Here is a 19,371-nt window from a genome sequence, read left to right as displayed (position 1 = left end):
TTGGATTTATTTTGGAGTTCCATTATGTTATTCTAACACAGTACAATTGAATTGATATGTCAAAAATAGACATATTATCCTAAGAATATACGAAATTGAAATCTGGTAGCATCAAAAAACGTGAATATTTAAGTGAATCAAAATGTTTCCTACTTTAGCACCATCCAAGATGAGATTATCAACAATTTATAAGATGAAGAAACATGCTGCTTCGTCTCCCCTCTATTCATTATGTGATTTGAATGGACTAAATTAAAGTCACGAGATTATCATGTGTATTCATGTCTTCATAAAGACATTGTCATTTTTGTCATTTTCCAATGATCTGCTTGTCTTTATAGGCCAAAGCCCGCATCATATATCATCTCCCTAGAACACAAACTTTGTCTCCCCTATATTCATTATGTGATTTGAATGGACTAAATTAAAGTCACGAGATTATCATGTGTATTCATGTCTTCATAAAGACATTGTCATTTTTGTCATTTTCCAATTATTTGCTTGTCTTTATAGGCCAAAGCCCCATCATATATCATCTCATTATGTGATTTGAATGGACTAAATTAAAGTCACAAGATTATCATGTGTATTCATGTCTTCATAAAAACATTGTCATTGTTGTCATTTTCCAATGATTTGCTTGTCTTTATAGGCCAAAGCCCGCATCATATATCCTAGAACACAGACTTTGCCTCCCCTATAATCATTATGCGATTTGAATGGACTAAATTAAAGTCACGAGATTATCATGTGTATTCATGTCTTCATAAAGAGATTGTCATTTTTGTCATTTTCCAATGATTTGCTTGTCTTTATAGGCCAAAGCCCCATCATATATCATCTCCTTAGAACATAGACAATCTTAATTCATTGATAGGCGTCAGATATTGCAAATTACAAAACCTTTAGAGTGTGGTTGGCATTATTTTTTTTTATTTTGTGCTTTTTTATAATTTTTTTTAGAGGAGAAAAATGATATTTTTGGTGTGATGTTCTTAAAAGGAAAAGGCATTTGGTATTTTGTTTTCAAGATAAGATATCAAATGAAAAAGAAAAAATATATATAAAAAGTAAATTTGGTAGTTTGTTTGAAAATATCAAAATAATAAAAATGTGTTTGGTGAATTTTTTTTATAATATATTAATTTCTATTTTTTGCTCTGCAATGCATCTAGTTTTTGTTCTTTTTTATATTCCTATTATCATTACAAATCTAATTAAAATAAATTACAAATGAAATTAGTAATAAAAATATTTATTAATTACCGTAATACATATAGGTCCAGCTACCTACCTTAACCGTGGTGGTAAGGTACCCCATTTTCTATCCCCATTTGAAATGGTCGTTGGATTTGAACTTATAGAATCCAAAGGATATAGTTTTAAACGTGATACACATAGTAGAAATGTGCTACCATTTGAGTTAGTTCTGTTGATGAAGATGAAGATGAATTGAGGATGAGGGTGAAAATGTCAAAAGCCAAAAAATTATCCGTGGTTAAACACACAAAGTCAAAGACTTATTATCAATCTTTCAAGAATAATTGTTATACTTGAGTGAAGGACTCCTAAAATAGTCTCAAGATATTGCTGCTTACAGGAAGTAGTTGGAATTAGAAGTACACAAAAAGTATCGGTATAATTACGAGAGGTCAAGACTGCATCGGTTGCAAAATCTAGCACAGAGAAAGAGCTTCGGTTTTTTTTCTTTTTTTGATAATGGAAAACCCTCGGGTCTAGATTTTGAAAAAATTTCTGAAAATTTGATGGTCTTCCCGTCAACGGTTAGCCATTAATTTGGCTACTTTTTTTCTCCTTCATACATTTACAAGCCAACTTGCCAAACTAATTTGTAAACGTTAGTTTTCCATGATGATCGTCAAGGAAACCAAGTTTTGAGACTTCAAAAAATAATTAATCAACAATCCAATCACTCACGATACAAGCAGCCTTACTTCCCCTTCTAAATTATAGTGGTTTAGTTGGGCTATTTTCAGCCTGCTTCCACCGAACAGAGTTATTTATTTTATTTATTGTTGCTCCAAATACGGATGACTTGTTCTCCCCTCAAGGAGCAAAACCTGATGATGCCAATAAAATTCTAATCTGTCCTTGAAAAACCATGTCACATAAATTATAATAAATAACAATTAATATCGTCAATAAAGTGAAATGGCTTTGTATATAAATATTGAATAAAACGATAGCAACGACGAAGATTAATATTGTTGGCTTGCTATCTGAGATGTACTGTATGTGCTTGTGTAGAAATGTTCATATTCAGTTTCTATTGATTACGTTGCAGCTTTGAACTTTTGATGTCTTCTTTTTCTTTTCCTTTCTCTTGTTCTCTTCTTTATCGGACCAAAATTCTCTTCTCATAGTGGAAATCATAAAATAAAAATTTAACCAGACATTTATGCTGCGTTTACTAAACTAAAATTGGAATGAGCTGGAATCGGAATGGACAATAATGTGAATGGGCTGGAATGAAAATACAAATAAGTTGTTTATTTGAATTATAGGAATCGAAATCGGAATGAACTGGATTGTCATTAATATGTTTACTTTGTCTTGGAATCGAAATCGGAATGAGTTAAATTGTAACAAATTACTAAAAAATACTTAATGGTTTATTGTCATAATTATTATTAACTAATATATTAATTAATTGTAAAAAATGTAATTAATTAATTATAATAACTATATTAACAATTATTATAAAAATATATTAACTAATAATATTAATATTAATTACTTAATTAAAATAATATATTAATTATTATGATTATTTATTCAAAATTATAATTATTAATCATTATTGTTAATAATATATTAATATATTAATTAGTAGTAATAATTATATTATTTATTTAATTAATTATATTAATTATAATAATAATAATATATGAATTAATTATAATAATTATATTTTTATTATTATAATATTATATTAATTAATTAATTAATTACAATAACAATATATATTAATTATTGTGATTATTTATTCAAAAATTATAATTATAATTATTGTTAATAATATATTAATTATTAGTAAAAATATATTAATTAATTAATAATATATGAATTACTTATAATAATTTTATTAATAATTATTATAATAGTATATTAATTAATTAATTACAATAATAATATATTAATTATTGTGATTATTTATTCAAGAACTGTAATTTTTAATAATTATAGTTAATAATATATTTATACATTAATTAATCATAATATATTATATTAATTAACTATAATAGTATATTAATTAATTAATTATAAAAGAGGATAAAGTTGGCATTTTTAATTTTGGGGGAGGGCAAAATGGTTAATCCTAAGAATGAGAGACTCATTCCCACCTCTACACGGGAAACAATCTCCTATTCCCCATTCCCAAATAGTGGTGGGCCCCACCATTCCGATTCCGATTCCTACTTCATATTTGCGAAGTAAATGCCATCAATTATTTCGATTCCGGATTCTGATTCCCGAATCCGAAAAGTAAACGCACCGTTAGAAATATCATGTACATTCATTTTCTCATTCGATGTTCGTACTGATATTGTGTGAATTTAGAGTTTCACAACGTTGTGGACTCCAAAATTCGCATGAAAATTCATTCTGACATCTATGGATAATAAAAATGAAGTATCTGATAAGAATCCACATCAAAAGTCTTTCTAAATCAGGATATATTTGACTATATCCATAATGACATTTATATATGACAAAATCATTGCCAATATAACATGCTTATATATTGGAAGACGAATCCCTAATTTCGATGCTTGATTACTTGCTTTTATGTTATTAAATATTTTGTATAAATTAGGCCTTAGGCCGATCATATTTTTATTTTGCTTTTACAATATCCTCGCCAGATTAGCTAAGAAAGAAATTGTAGTATGCCATATGTCACTTCATTTATATGATTTGTTAATTTATTTTGCATTGAGAAAAGACCAGTTAATTACAATACGATCTTAATGCTTGATAAATTAATAATCTTAATTAAATAATAGTTTTTGTTATTTCTTACTTAGGGCCAACGTGTTAATAATTTAATAAAATCTATAAGATAATATTTTTTAAAAACCACATTTTTCCATGTAAAATTTAATATTTACCGAATGTAAAATTTAAGTCATATAATATATGTCTACGTGGTTTTTGTGAAATGTACTCTTAAAACTATTAGTTTCTTGTTGGATTTAATTTTGAATTGAAACTCGTCTCTAATTTTTTTATTAACATGAAAAAAAATCAATTGATATCATCATTTTGCAACATAAATTATTTAATGTCAATATCGCTTTGAGTGTTTCATTTTTAGATTTAATTTTGAAAGTAACTCAATATCTTGTCAAAAGTAACGTTGTTGTGTGAAATTAATATTCAAATCCCATTTCGTTAACTGGATGTATTTTGGAGTTCTGATCAAATCTCCAGTATGTTATTCTAATGCCGTACAATTGAATTGATATGTTAAAAAGAGAATTCGCTCACGATGTACAATTGAATTATCTAAAATTCTAAATTATAGTTCACACAGTCCAGAAAATTATATTATCCTAAAGAGTATATAAAATTGAAATCTAAAATAGCCTAAAAAAAACGTGAATATTTAAGTGAATCACAATGTTCCGTTGCTTTGGCGCCGTCGAAGATAAGATAATCATCAATTTCCAAGATGAAGAAACACGGCACGTGTGAGATCCAAGAGCCACTCCTATATTCATGATGCGGATTGAAGGGATTAAATTCAAGTCACGAAATTATAACGTATATTCATGTCTTCGTAAAAACATTGTCATTTTTCAATGATTTGCTTGTCTTTGCCGGCCAAAGGCTCATCATATATCAGCCCCCTAGATCTCAGACACACAAGCATACTAGCTTAATTAACTGATAGCTATGGCTACTTTAGAGCCATTTGATTATGTTGGAACCGATTTAAGATAGAGTACTCTTTCATAGCAACGTCAATTAGCATGTTGCGTTGTTAGTGGCTAAGTAGCCTAACTCATCGCAACGTCAACTAGCAGCCACACATGGGGATTTGTTGCGCCATAGCTGGTGATCAGCAGGCATCATTACTCATAAACAACAATCACGTAAATATTGTATAAAAATCACATTATTTAAATTTTATTTTGAAAATCATTATTTGAATAATATATATACCAAAAGTTTGAAGGAGTAGAATGAAATATTCATGATCAATTTCACTTTCATTTTATATATTTTTAAGTTAATATGATTAAATTAAGTTTGAAAACAAACAAAAAATTCAGTTATTCAGGGATTAGAGACCTTCGGAGATCTCTTGTTATTATTCGGGGAGGGGACGAAGATTCCCTCAAATAATTCTGACGAGAACAAAAAGTGGATGGGGACATATGCAGAATATCGGGAATGGGTATGGGAATGTTGATCCCCTCCCCATTGTCATCCCTACTTAATTGCACACCTATATTGTCGGCCTATTTAGCAAACGTGAATTTGGCAAAAAAGTTTTTTTGAAAAAAAGGCACAACTGAATAGATAAAGATATTTTAATATATACTTCAAGTTTATATATATAGTACTGTTTCAATCCGGGATTCCGAATTGGAACAATATCCGGGAGAGAGGCTGGTGGCCAGCTGTGGCTGCACATGGTGGAGCCCACCATGTGCAGCCAAACCAAAAAAAATTAAAAGAGGCTATTCCAATCAGAGACTATATATATTAATACATGATTAAAATTTATTTAATTATTATATTATCCTTTACTAATTATTAATCTTACAAATATATTTACTCAAATAAAATATCATATTAGATTAGGAAAAAACTCAAATAAAATATATGCGAACGTGAATTCGGCACAACTTTTTTTTTTTTGGGAAAAAAGCACAACTTAATAGATAAAGATATTTTTATATATGTTTTAAATTTATATATATATATATATTTAATACATGAATAAGATTTACTTAATTGTTATATTTTCTATTACCAATTATAAATCATACAAATATATTTACTCAAATAAAAGATGAGATTAGGGGAAAACTTTTATCCATAAAGTAAAATAAATGCTATATAAGTACATGTGATGTTGAGCAATGCCATTCGAGAAGTAGCCCTCAAATTTTCGTCCCAAACAAAATGATTTTCCTACTACTCCTTTCAATTTTTCTTCCCAGTGCTTCTTCATCAATCCCTGTGGATCCACCTGTTAGCTTCTCATTTTCCTCATTCAACCCAAAAAGTTGTAGCGATGGCAGCCTAATTTGCATGGGCGCAGTGACTCCAAGTTATGGCTACTTGAGCCTCACATCAGACCCTTCACCAGAATCGCCAGATCAGCTGCCGCTAAAAAAGGTTGGACGGGTTTTATACAGCCAGCCTGTGACTGCATGGCCAGCTATGATTAGTACCACCTTCACCATTAGGATCTCACCCTACCCAAATACAACGGATTCTGCAGATGGCATGACGTTTGTTTTTGCAACCGATACCAGCCCTCCAACTGAAAACTCCGCCGGCGGAAATCTTGGACTGAGTACTGACACATGCATGCATGGGCGCATGTTATATATAATAGCAGTCAAATAATAAACAAAATGATGAATACATCAAGCAAAATTTTCCAATTGAGACTCATAATTCAGGATTAAATTCTAGGACAAGTTGCCAACAGCGGCATTAACATACTTTTAATTATAAATTCTCTTGTTATCTCCGACTTTAATCAAATCAAAATCCTAGATCAGATCGCCACTTGATATATCATTTCTTTTACACACACACACACTAATTATGTTTACAAATTGTGTGTAGGTAACGGTGTTTCGCAATTAGCCGTGGAGCTGGACACTTACAAGAACGACTACTGGTCTGATCCAGATGCTAACCATATGGGCATTGACATAGCAAACTTAACATCGAATCCAGCCAAGAGTCTCGACAGCTCTGGTATTGATCTCAAAAGTGGAAGACCGATCCAGGTTCACATTTATTACGATGGATGGACGAAAATACTCTATGTTTATGTGGCATATGCGGGGAACCCACTTCAGAAGCTTATTGAAAGACCTATCCTCTTGTCAGAAACAATTCCAAGCTCAGTCTATGTTGGCTTCACAGCATCCACAGGGCCCGACTTTTCAGAAAGCCATCAGGTGCTTGATTGGACCTTCACAACGTTCCCATTGCCTTCTTCTTCTCTGGAGGAGCAAAACCTGGCGATGCCAATATAATTCTAAACCGTCCTTGAAAAACCATGTCACATAAAAAATTATAATAAATAAAAATAACTAATATCGTCAATAAAGTGACATGGCTCTAGAAGCTGACTAAGATTAATATTGTTGGCTTGCTATCTGAGATGTTCTGCATGTACTTGTGTAGAAATGTTCATATTCAGCTTCTATTGATTACGTTGCAGCTTTGAACTTTTGATGTCTTCTTTTTCTTTTTCCTCGTTCTGTTCTTTATCCGACCAAAATTCTCTTCTCATACTGGAAATCATAAAATGAAAATTCAACCATACATGGAAACAATGTACGCATCACAACAGATATTTACATGGACAGTCCTTCCCTCCTGCAGATATCCGCACGAATTAGTGTGTAAATTTAGTGGTTTACAACATCGTGAACTCTCAAATTCACAAAAAAATTTAACAGTGTCAACTTTAATAAAAATCTGGATTCATACATTTATAGCGTAGTGCATACTTTCATGGATAATAAATATGAAATGTGTGATAAGAATGCACATCAAAGATTCTTTCTTAATCAAGATATATTTGGCTAATATCCATAATGACATTTATATATGGCAAAATCATTGCCAATATAACATGCATATATATTTGGAAGATGAATCCCTAATTTACGATGATGATTACTTACTTTTTATGTTATCAAAGCATTAAACATTTTGTATAAATTAGGCCTTAGCGCTGATCATCTTTTCATTTTGCTTTTATCATATCCTTGATAAATTAATTAAGAAAGAAATTGTGGTAAGCCATATGTCACTTCATTTATATGATTTGTCAATTTATTTTGCATTGAAAAAAGACCAACTAATTACAGTACAATCTTAAAAAATTAATGGTCAATAAATTAAAAATCTCAATTAAATAATAATTTTTGTTATTTCCGACTTAGGGCCAACGTGTTAATAATTCAATAAAATCTATAAATTAATATTTTTAAAAATCCATGTGATTCCACAGGAGACACGTAATATATAAATTAATAATCACCCTAATATAAAATTAAATCATATAATATATGCATACGTGGTTTTTGTGAGATGTGCTCTTAAAACTATTAGATTCTTTTTGGATTTAATTTGACTTGAATCTCATCTCTATTTTTTTTAACGCAAAAAAAAAAAAAATCAATTGGTATCGTCATTTTGCAATGGAAATTATTCAATGTTAATATCACTTTGAGTGTTTCTTTGCGCAAGACGGATTCCATATATAGTACAACTATAACTCTTATCATGAAAAAATAAAAGGTCTATAATAATCTTATTACAATCAATGTAAGACAATTAATTAATATTCAAATAAAACATAATAAATATAAAATCAAGACAAATCAATACTATAAATGTGATCATATATTTTTGAAAATAAAAAATATCTTCATAAACTAATAAATTATTAATCTTTTAATTAATTATATAATATTTTCCACAATTACTAAATTGTTTAGATTTAGAGTCTCCAAACTTTAGTATTCATTGAGATTTTACTGCATATTAACAGAGAAATAAAACACTTCGTGGAGCCCCAAATAGTTTATATGACTTAATTATATATAGGGCTATTGATTGGCTTTCGTGTATGTGGAAGTGGAAGAGGTGTTGTGAAAGTAACTCAATATTTTGTCAAAAGTAAGATTGTTGTGTAAAATTATTCAAACCCATTTCGTTTATTGGATGTATTTTGGAGTTCTAATCAAATCTCCATTGTGTTATCCTAACGCCATACAATTGAATTGATATGTGAAAAAGAGAAATCGCTCACGATGTACAATTGAATTATCTAAATATCTAAATTATATAGTTCACAAGGTCCAGAAAATCATATTATCCTAAAGAGTATATGAAATTGAAATCGAATCGCCTAAAAAAAAACGTGAATATTTAAGTGAATCACAATGTTCCGTTGCTTTGGAGCCGTCGAAGATAAGATATCACCAATTTCCAAGATGAAGAAACATGCCACGTGTTAGGTCCAAGAGTCACCCCTTTATTCACGATGCGGATTGCATGGACTGAATTAAAGTCACGAGATTATAACGCTTATTCATATCTTCGTATGGACATTGTCATTTTATAATGATTTGCTCGTCTTTGTAGGCCAGAGGCCTCATCAGATCTCATGTGCCTAGACCTTTCACACACACACACACCTGTACACAACCTTAATTAACTGATCGATGTCGGATAAAGATGGCCAATGGGCCGAGCGGCACCTGGCACGATATGTATCCGTACAACACGGCACGACACAAATATATTTTGGTAAGGCACGCAGCACGGCACGACACGCACGTGAGCCGTGCCGGACCAATAATTTTAGGCACGTGACCCTTAAAAGCATGGCACAATTAGAGATGAGACAAAATTCGGCACGTCAAAAAACACATAATAAACACGTTTCGTTGGTAGGCTAACACGCAGCCCGTGGGCCATCAATGGACATGAGCCAAAGTATATAAAAATTAAAAAAAAAAGTGAAAAATAAATATAAAATGTTATGATTTTACAATTATTTTTAAATTAAAATTTTTAATATTTTTTTTAGCACAAGATTTTAAAAATTAATTTAAGTCCTAGTTTAAATAAATATTCTAATTTTTTATGTTTATAATTTATTAAATGAACAAATACATATCATGATTTTAATAAATAAAATTATAAATACCATGATTTTATAAATGATAAATTAAAAATTTTACGACATCAATATTTCATTTATGAAGTCATAAATTAGTCAATAGTTAATGGAGATATGTTTCATTTGTGAGTGAATATTTTTCATATTTATACACAAAAAAAAATTATGAATGAAATATTTTTATGATAAATTAAAAAATATAATATTAGTTGTTCAAATAAAATTAGGTGTAATTGTTATTCTATGACTTGTAATTTTGTTTCTTCATTAATTATTACTATGATCTATGAAATAATAATAATACTAATAATAATAATTATTATTATTATTATTATTATTATTATTATTAAACTGATGGGCTTAAAAAGCACGTTAGACATGTAGGCTTAAATAAAGCACGTCAGACACGTGGGCTTGTTTAAGGCACATTGGACATGTGAATTTAAAGGGGAAAAAAAGTTGGTAGGCTTTTTTTGGGTACGGCACGAGCGGGCCCGTGTCGTGGGCCATGTTGGGCCCTTAAAAAAAGGTGGGCACGGCACGACCCAGCCCACCAAATTGCCGACCCATGAGCCCGTGTGGGCCAACATTTGATGGGTCATGTCGTGTCCATCGTTAGTGTCGGATACTCAAATTAATACGGCAAATTACAAAACTTTTAGGGTGCATTTGGAATTATAATTATTTTTTAACTAGTGTTTTTATATTTGATGTGATGTTTTGGAGAAGAATAATAATATAAAATTGTTATATTACATAATCATGTATGATGTAGCAGCCATTGAATAAAAATCCTATGGAAATATAAGATAATAAAATCATATTATTTTCACAACCGTTGAATTTTCATCCAACGGCTGCTACATAATCATGTATGTTACATGTTTATGTAACATAATAAAAGCCATAATAATGTTCTTAATGTGATGTTTTCAAAGGTGAAGGGGATTTAGTAATTTGTTTTTAAAATAGTATATAAATGAAAACTGTAAAAAAAAACATATTCGGTAATTTATCCAAAATACGAAAATAATGAAAGTGTTTTGGGTGAAATTTTTTTACAATATGTTGTGTTTTAAATTTCATTGTTCGATACAATTAGTACTCTGTTTTTTTTTTTTAATAATCTTATTATCATTGCGAATCTGATTAAAATAAATTACAAATGAAATTAGTAATAAATAATATTATTAATTACCATAGGACATATGGGTTCAGCTGGCTTTATCCCTATGGTAAGGTACCCCCTTTTATTCTCCCCATTTGAAATGGTCGTTGGATTTCAACTTATGTAATCTGGAGACTACGGTTTTAAACACGATATACACAGTAGAAATGTGCTACCATTTGAGCCGGTTGGGTTAACGAAGACGATGACGGATTCATGAGGAGGGAAAAAAGGTCAAAAGCTGAGAAATTATCGATGGTCAAACACATAAAATCAAAGATTAATTATCACTCTTTCGGGAATAATTTTGAAAAAAATTGATGGTCTTCCCGTCAATCTCACCCATGACTTTGGCTATTTCTCTTCTGGGTAATTTTTAAAAACATCCCCTGAAATTTGGGCTTGTTGCAAGTAGATGGCGATAATTTATTTATTTATAAAAAAACCCTACCGTTAGTTAACTTTAACATTGACCGTTAGTTGACTATGCAAAGACAATATTACCCTTAACAATAATTTGTAAACGGAAATAACTAAAAAAAATTAAAATTATTGACTATTTTACCCTTTTTAAATTATTGATATTTTCTTAAAGTTTTTACAAGAAAGATAAAATTAAAAATTTTAAAAATCATCTTTAAATTATTGATATTTTCTTAAAGGTTCTACAAAAAAGATAAAATTAAAAACTTGAAAATGAAATAGTTATAATCTTTACCTATGATATTGTAAATCTTTAGAATTGACAAGGATAAAATTGTCAAAAAATAGGGTTTGTGCTTTTCGTGCTAATAATTTTAATTTTTTTTTAGTTATTTCCGTCTACAAATTGTTGTTAAGGGTAATATTGTCTTTGCACAGTCAACTAACAGTCAATGTTAAAGTTAACTGACGGTAGGGAGTTTTTTACAAATAAATAAATTCTCGCCATCTATTTACAACAAGCACAAACCTCAAGAGAGGTTTTTAAAAATTACCCATTTATCAATTGGGGTTGACTCGAAGTACCAATTTAATGACACAGTCCCTCTTTTTTTTTCGAACTTTCCCCTTCTATTCTTATTTTCTCTCACAAAATTAAGAGAATGAGAATATATATATTCATTTTCTGGATTTTCAACAGCCCCACGCCCCCACCAAACATGTTTTTTTTTTTTGGTCTACTTTGGAAAACGTAGAACCACAGCTGGAAAACAATACAAAACACGCCCATATTGCACATATAGAAAAGACAAATATGATCGATCAATTGGGTTTCAGTTTTTCTTCCATTTTTGTTGGTGGCCTTTCGCGAGGCTGAAAACCTTTTGAATAAGACTATTGGCAACCACTAAAAATTTCATAAAATTCTTTTTATAAATATCTTATTAAAAAATTTTAGAACAATAAAAAATAAATAGGACTATTTGAACTGACCAAAATATTCTTCAAACCCATCTTTACAGGAAAATATTTATTTTCAAAATATTCGTTAATGAATTTACTATTAAGGATAAAATTATGCAATTAAATGAAATAATTTACTCTATACATCCATCTCTAAACTCTTTTTTACTTCATCATCCATCTTTATCCCTTAAATTCTAGACTTATACGGATTTCTCCTTTTTTTTAATTTATGAATGTCTCTACAAATGATTAAACTATACAATTAAATTAAATAAATCCAATTCTTGGATTGAGATTTTGAAGTTATTGTAACCTCTTGTCTTTGATTTTCTAGTTGGGCAAAAGTCAACTTTTAAGAATAAGGAAATTCAAGTTGTGTGGCTAACTCAAAGCAATGGTTTCAAGCCTTCAAAAGGTAATAATGGATCTTGATCCCATGTAATTAATCTAAGTTATAGAGATAACTCTGAAAAAGAGGGCTAGAGAGAGAAATTTACCTTTCACAATTTTTTATTTGATTTGTTTAAATTAATTCAATCCCAAATGCTTGATTTCATTAATTAATAATAAATTGCGCATACTTTTTTGGCCGGAAAGCTCTAAAACTTAAATTTTGTTTGATTGATTTAGACTAGACTTTATTTTCATGTTTTTATTAAGTAAATTGAAAAATCCAGGTTAACGATGTTTTGTATAGTAATTACATTAGGATAGAATTTGGTTGTTAAAGATATATTTAATATTTAGGTGGGTATATAGAGTAAAATTTTAATTTTTAAATTTCAGTGATTAGTTTAAAGAGTAAACGAGTTTAAAAAGTGTTTTAATATGTTAAAATAGCCTTACCTTTGAAAATGCTTTTAACACCTTCGTTGCTGACAAAAATAACCTTAATGAAACTTATTTTTCATACACCCATTCTCTCAATTTTCTTGTGGTGATATTAACACCTCTCAACAACTTCTTAAAGCACATTTTTCACAAGTAACTTTATGAATTTTGTTCCCCATTGAACCGTTAAAATCCAAAACAAAAGTCTTCCTAATTTCTCTCTTATTTTTCTTACTGCACAATTCCGAAGTCCTTCATCCTGTTGCTCAACCTCCATGCCAATATAATCACTTCCTTTATTCATCATTCTCTAATCGAGACAAGCATCTCCTTGTCGGATCTATATTCGTCAAGAAATCAACCATAAAAAAAAAAACAACACGACAACAAAATAGAATACAAAAATAAGTTGCGTATAAAAAAAAAAATTTGACTGGCGAAAAGAAAATTAATGATTTTAGAATTTAGTTATTTCTTAGTGGTCATCGGCGCAGAAATGATTAAGTAATTGCGAGAAAATTTACAGAAATGAAAATTAATATCCTAGAATGGAAAAAAAATGGTTTGTGAGAGAATTCTTAACAACGTGGGTGTAGTGAAGAGTTCTTTTAAATTATACATTTGGATTTAACTGAATTACACTCGTCTTTTATTGTAATTTAACTAGAGGATAAATTTGTAAATATGAAAGTGGGGTTTCAAAAGGATAATAGGAGGGTGCTAATAGCTCAACTCAAGCCCTTTACCTGTGGGTTGCCTTGAATTATGAAGTGGGTCATTCAAGATGGTCTCTATCCAACTCTCTATTGTGGGTCTATTCATTAAACATTCAGTGTGAATTTAGCACAACATTTTTTTCGGCTTTTTGGGGGATAAAAAACATGACTTAATTGATCGGGTCATTAGATAAAATAAAATTGGATATTTTTATATTATAATTTTGAATGCAAACGACAATCATTGAAAAAAAGATTCATTTAGTAATTTTTTTTTTTTAGTTGTAGTCTTAGAGCAAATCAATTTCTTTCTATCCCTGTGAGAAGGATTCAAATTACAAATCTCTTATTTTTATATTAGAGATTTTACCAACTAATAAAAAAGGGAAAAAATTGTGGGTTTAAAACTGTGGCCACCTAGTTCAGTAGGTAAACCCACATTTTTTTTCTTAAATGGAGAGGAATTAATAAAAAACAATGCGGAGATTGCATATCATTTTTGGAAATAAAAACATAAGTACAGTTAACTAAGAGTTCCCTCCCAACTATCCACTAGGGGTTGGCAGTAAGTCGAGTTTGGGGATCAACATTTTGTTTCCATACCCAATGCTGGATATCTTTTCCACTTTTGACTCAGTTCTTAATTTAGTCTGGTTGAACCCAAATTCCTTGAACGTTAGTTTTAAAAGAAAAAAGTCAATAACAAAAACAAATAAAACACATACTATAATGCGATTAAAATGTATAAGTGAGGCGGTGGGTTTTTAATTTTTTTATTTTTTTCAATTAAAAATAAACAATAATTATTATTTAATAAAATCATGTGTCCCAATTGATACAGATATTTAAGTACAGTCCAATTCCTTGACCTGAATTAAAATCAGGATAGAGACCTAATTCCTTTCTCTTTTCCAAACGGACCAAACTTAACTCTACTTCTTTTAGTTTATTGGGTTGGGTCACTTTTCCTATTGGGAGACTACTGACCCGAATGAGAATTCTGCATTCCTATTGGCCACTTTAGCATTGCTTAAGGGTATATTAAATGACAGATGAGATTGACATATTGGAAGGATAAGAATCCTTGTGATTTGATTTTCTACCCTCACGAACTTGGAACGATGTGTCTACTCTGCCCATTAATTCTTCTACATTTAATTTCCAAATGAGCCATAACTTTTAAATTTAATTCATGTATTAGTTAAGAATCGTAAGATATGGTTCAGCCTCCCCACCCTATTCTTCACCTTATCCATCAGTTTATCGATTTTAAGAATTAATACATATTTGGTATGCCTCATCTAATGGTTAAAAGTATTTATTTAATCTTATAAGCTTCTTTTATAAATTGTAGTATTGTTTGGTCAATGTATATCTACTCATGAATATAACAATTAAGCCTAATAAAAATTAATCTTACATAGGTTTTTTTTTTTTTTTGCTTTATAGTATGATATTTAAGCATACCATATAAATAATATTGAATAATAAACAATTAAAGCTTTCATAAGCACTCTGTGTAAATAATTTAATGAAAGACACATAATCAAAGATAATCACTTATAAACTTTATGGATCCAAGCATATGTTTAGTTAAATATTAATTCCAACAATCAATAATGTATGATAGAATTTGTGAAAAACATTAAGGTAGCATTTACTTCTTGGATTGAATTGAGAATCATGAAGAGTCAGAATCCTAGGATTGATAGTGCGGAGTGAGAGTGGGAGTAAGTTGTTTACTTACAGTGAAATGAAAAGTGTGGAATATAAATTAGAACCTCATTTATGTGCTTACTTTGTCTTAATTTTACCCCTTATTTAAAGAATTATAGCATTTAGGTACAAAGTGAATTAAAAAATATATTTGTAAAATAAATTATTTTTTCTTAGAATACACTATTTATTATCATTAATTATTAGGATTAAATAAATATAATACTATTAAAATTAAATAAAAATATAGTAATATTATTAATTCTTTATAAATATAATCTTATTATATTCAAACAAGTTAAATATTATTATTTTTAATAAATGTAATATTATTAAATAGTATTATAATAGTATACTTATATATATATATATATATATATATATATATATAATATTATAATTTTTAAGTAAATGTAACATTATTTTATTTAAATAAATATAATTATACTATATTTAATAAAGGAATGATAAAAAAAGGAAAAGTAGGAGTGGGCTCTCCTAAGAGTGGGAATGTCACTGCACACTTCAAAATTAAGTGGTACCCACAGAATGAGACTCTCACTCATCTATTTAATTAAGCAAATAAACATTATAATAGAATGAATTCACACTCTTCACTCTCACTCCAATAAATAAACTCAACATAATACTATTCAACTAAATATGTGAAATAATAACCATAAATGTAGGAAATTAATTGAGTTAAAAGGTAATTTTTATTGAACGGGACTCCAGTATAAAAAATTAAAAAGACATAAAGAGATTGATGACAGTAGAATTTATTGAACCCATCATGCGGCTGCCGCTCTAATTCTTCTCTCTGTCTTCCGATTCTCCTCCTCCTCTTCTCTTATTGGGCGTGATGATGCTTATACATGATTGTGCTGCCACCTCCTCTTAGAATCAGATTAGGATTTTCATTCCATTTTAGTGCCATGCACGTGCCAACTATAATGGCAGTATTGCTTCAATTCTCAGTGAGTTTGATGGATCCCATTTCAATTTGGATTAAATTCTAACAAATTAATTCTTTGTCCTCTTAATTTTTGGCCCTTAATATCCGAAGCCCACTCGTGCGATAATCTTTTATTTCTCTTCCAATTTAATCCTTTAAGCTTTATTTATTTTTCAATGCCCAGTTAATTTTCCTGTTCAATAAAAATAAATAAATTAATTAAAAATATAATGACAAAAGACTAATTAATATATGATTAGAGGGGAAAGATATCAATAAATTACGCTCATCAGGTTTATAAGTCATTTATTGGTATGGGGTTGGTACACTTAGTATATCATATACCAGGCTGAGATTTCTCAAGGAAGACTTGAGTCTCTGCTTAATTTCTAGACCATTATTACGGATCTTACTGGATTGCCTAGGTCAAGTGCCTCGTTGCTCGATGAGGGAATTGCTACTGCTGAGGCAATGGCTATGAGCAATAGCATACAGAAGGGAAGGAAGAAGACTTTTATTATTGCTAGCAATTGCCACCCTCAAACAATTGACATTTGTGTTACTAGAGCTGATGGTTTTGATCATAAACTTGTTTTTTCGGATCTTAAAGATATTGATTACAAGTCGGGTGATGTATGTAGAGTTTTGGTCCAGTATCCGGGTAAGTTTTGGATTATGGGGAGTTCATTAAGAATGCTTGTGCGAATGGGATTAAGGTTGTTATAGCATCGGATTTGTTGGTGTTGGCAATGCTGAAGCCTCCGGACGACGGGGGGGATTACATTTGTGGTGGGCTTTGCTTAGAGGTTTGGTGTGCCAATGGGGTATGGAGTCCTCATGCAGCATTTTCGGCTACCTCTCAAGAGTATAAGAGGATGATGCCAGAGAGGATTATTGACGTTTGACAAGTCAAGGTCCCGAAAGGATCGCTAGTGAAATAACACATCTAGAAGCCCGGTTACTCTGCTGTTTGGACAAAAACGGAATTGTGATGCAGGAATCGTGGGTAGAGACGGCTATATTTTTGTAGGTAAATTAATGCCTCTGGCTATTGTATGCTCGGAAGATAGATTATTACCATACTTGGCATTCGGCTATCCACTTCAAAGGAAACTTACCTGAAACTAGTATTGATTCTTCAGGGAAATCTGCTCTGGGAATGGCAATGCAGACTACGGAGAGGCATATCCGCAAGGACAAGGCTACCAGCAACATCTGCACTCCTCGAGTAAGAGATTATTGTTATTCCTGTCGTATTTCTGTTTTACTTTAGAGGACTGCCTGCGTAGAGATTGGAAAACTGTGGAGAGACTGGAAACTGTTCTCTAATTTATGGACAGTTTTGAGACTGCAGAACCTTATCCAGCTCAAGGATTTTGTCACAAACATGTGCATTCATATTTTCTGCGCCACAAAACATGCCCAACGAACTGACTTTGCTTTGCTTGAATAAAACTTTTCTTTGTAGTCATTAGTCCATTACTCGGAAACACGGACCTGGAGGCCTTAAAACTATTGCTCAATGAATCCATGGACTAGCCGGCACTTGGGTTGAAAAAGCTGAGGGCTTCCCTTCATTGACACTGTGAAGGTGAAGTGTGCAGATGCACATGCCATTGCCAACGCTCCTTACAAGAGTGAAATGAATCTTTGGGTTGTAGATATTCCAACACTGTGAGTTTGTCTTCCATATTTTTTGTTGATTGGTTGAGTAATGTATGACTTTCTGCTGTCATCAGATTGAGGGAGTTTTTTTGTCTCTTAGGCCACTGCTTCCTTTGATGAAACAAAACCACCTTGGCGGATATTGAAAAGCTTTTCAAAGTTTTTGCTGGTGGCAAATCCGTGCTTCTACATTTTTTTTTGCAATGATCTTCGCTATATTAATTACATTGTTTGAGTTCTAAACAGAACCTTCTATTGCTTTTTAATATTTCATAGATATCACACAGAGCATGAATTGCTTAGGTACATTAATCTGTTACTATCAAAAGGATCTCTCCCTGTGCCGCAGCGTGATTCCATTGGCAATCTGGGATCTTGCATAATGAAATTGAATGCAACTACTGAAATGATACACTGATTAATTATATCAGCTCGTTTAATAACAATACCTGCTGATTGCAGCTCAGGTACTGTAAATCATCTTTCCTCTTTCTTGGCCTCATTGTCCATGTCTTTAAATTAATTGATTACCAAACACATTTTAAAGCTGGGGAACTTTTATAACAAATGGGTGAAGAATAAAGCCGAGGGAGAAGAATCTGTGGCCAACCTTTTTCGCACCCAATTTTGTAAAGGGTCAAAATCCCAGTTGGCATTTTATAATTTGCCAGCTGTGCTGTGTCCGGAGTCCCATACAAGCTTTCATTTACACAGTCAACATTACAGCTAGATTCTTGTCACTTGTGTGTCTCGTCCCGTTTCAATTGATTACCAACCCCACATAAAATAAATACTTGCTAAACTTTCCGTGCAAGCAACATTACTACGCATATTCTGACGTTTTGCGATCGAAATATTCTTTACGTAGGGGGAAGTTTTAGAAAATATTTTTAAAACATAATACGTTCGATAATTTGTCTGATCAATAATCAAAATATTTTTTATACAATTAATATATACAAATGAAATATTTACGTGGATCCAAATTTGACGCGAATTATATATAAGGCAA

General features: G+C 30.6%; 1 protein-coding gene and 1 pseudogene across 1 annotated transcript; both read left to right on the top strand.

The window, feature by feature from the left end:
- The first annotated feature begins 6,106 nt into the window (after nucleotides 1–6,106).
- Nucleotides 6,107–7,341, top strand: LOC18055479 (seed lectin). Its single transcript, XM_006450769.2, has 2 exons — nucleotides 6,107–6,556; nucleotides 6,835–7,341. Exons 1-2 carry the CDS (start codon nucleotides 6,160–6,162, stop codon nucleotides 7,251–7,253), a joined length of 816 nt encoding a protein of 271 aa, XP_006450832.1. The 5' UTR covers nucleotides 6,107–6,159; the 3' UTR covers nucleotides 7,254–7,341.
- A 9,351-nt stretch (nucleotides 7,342–16,692) lies between these two features.
- On the top strand, nucleotides 16,693–18,556 carry LOC112095436 (annotated as a pseudogene).
- Nucleotides 18,557–19,371: the final 815 nt, after the last annotated feature.

The sequence above is a fragment of the Citrus clementina genome, unplaced genomic scaffold (assembly GCF_000493195.1).
Source record: "Citrus clementina cultivar Clemenules unplaced genomic scaffold, Citrus_clementina_v1.0 scaffold_1, whole genome shotgun sequence".
Lineage (NCBI taxonomy): Eukaryota > Viridiplantae > Streptophyta > Magnoliopsida > Sapindales > Rutaceae > Citrus > Citrus x clementina.
This window is presented reverse-complemented; position numbering and strand designations above follow the sequence as displayed.

Coding starts and splice junctions, on each gene's coding strand:
- LOC18055479 (XM_006450769.2), top strand. CDS start 6,160: ATGATTTTCCTACTACTCCTTTCAATTTTTCTTCCCAGTGCTTCTTCA. Junction 6,557..6,834: donor CGGCGGAAATCTTGGACTGA/GTACTGACACAT, acceptor AATTGTGTGTAG/GTAACGGTGTTTCGCAATTA.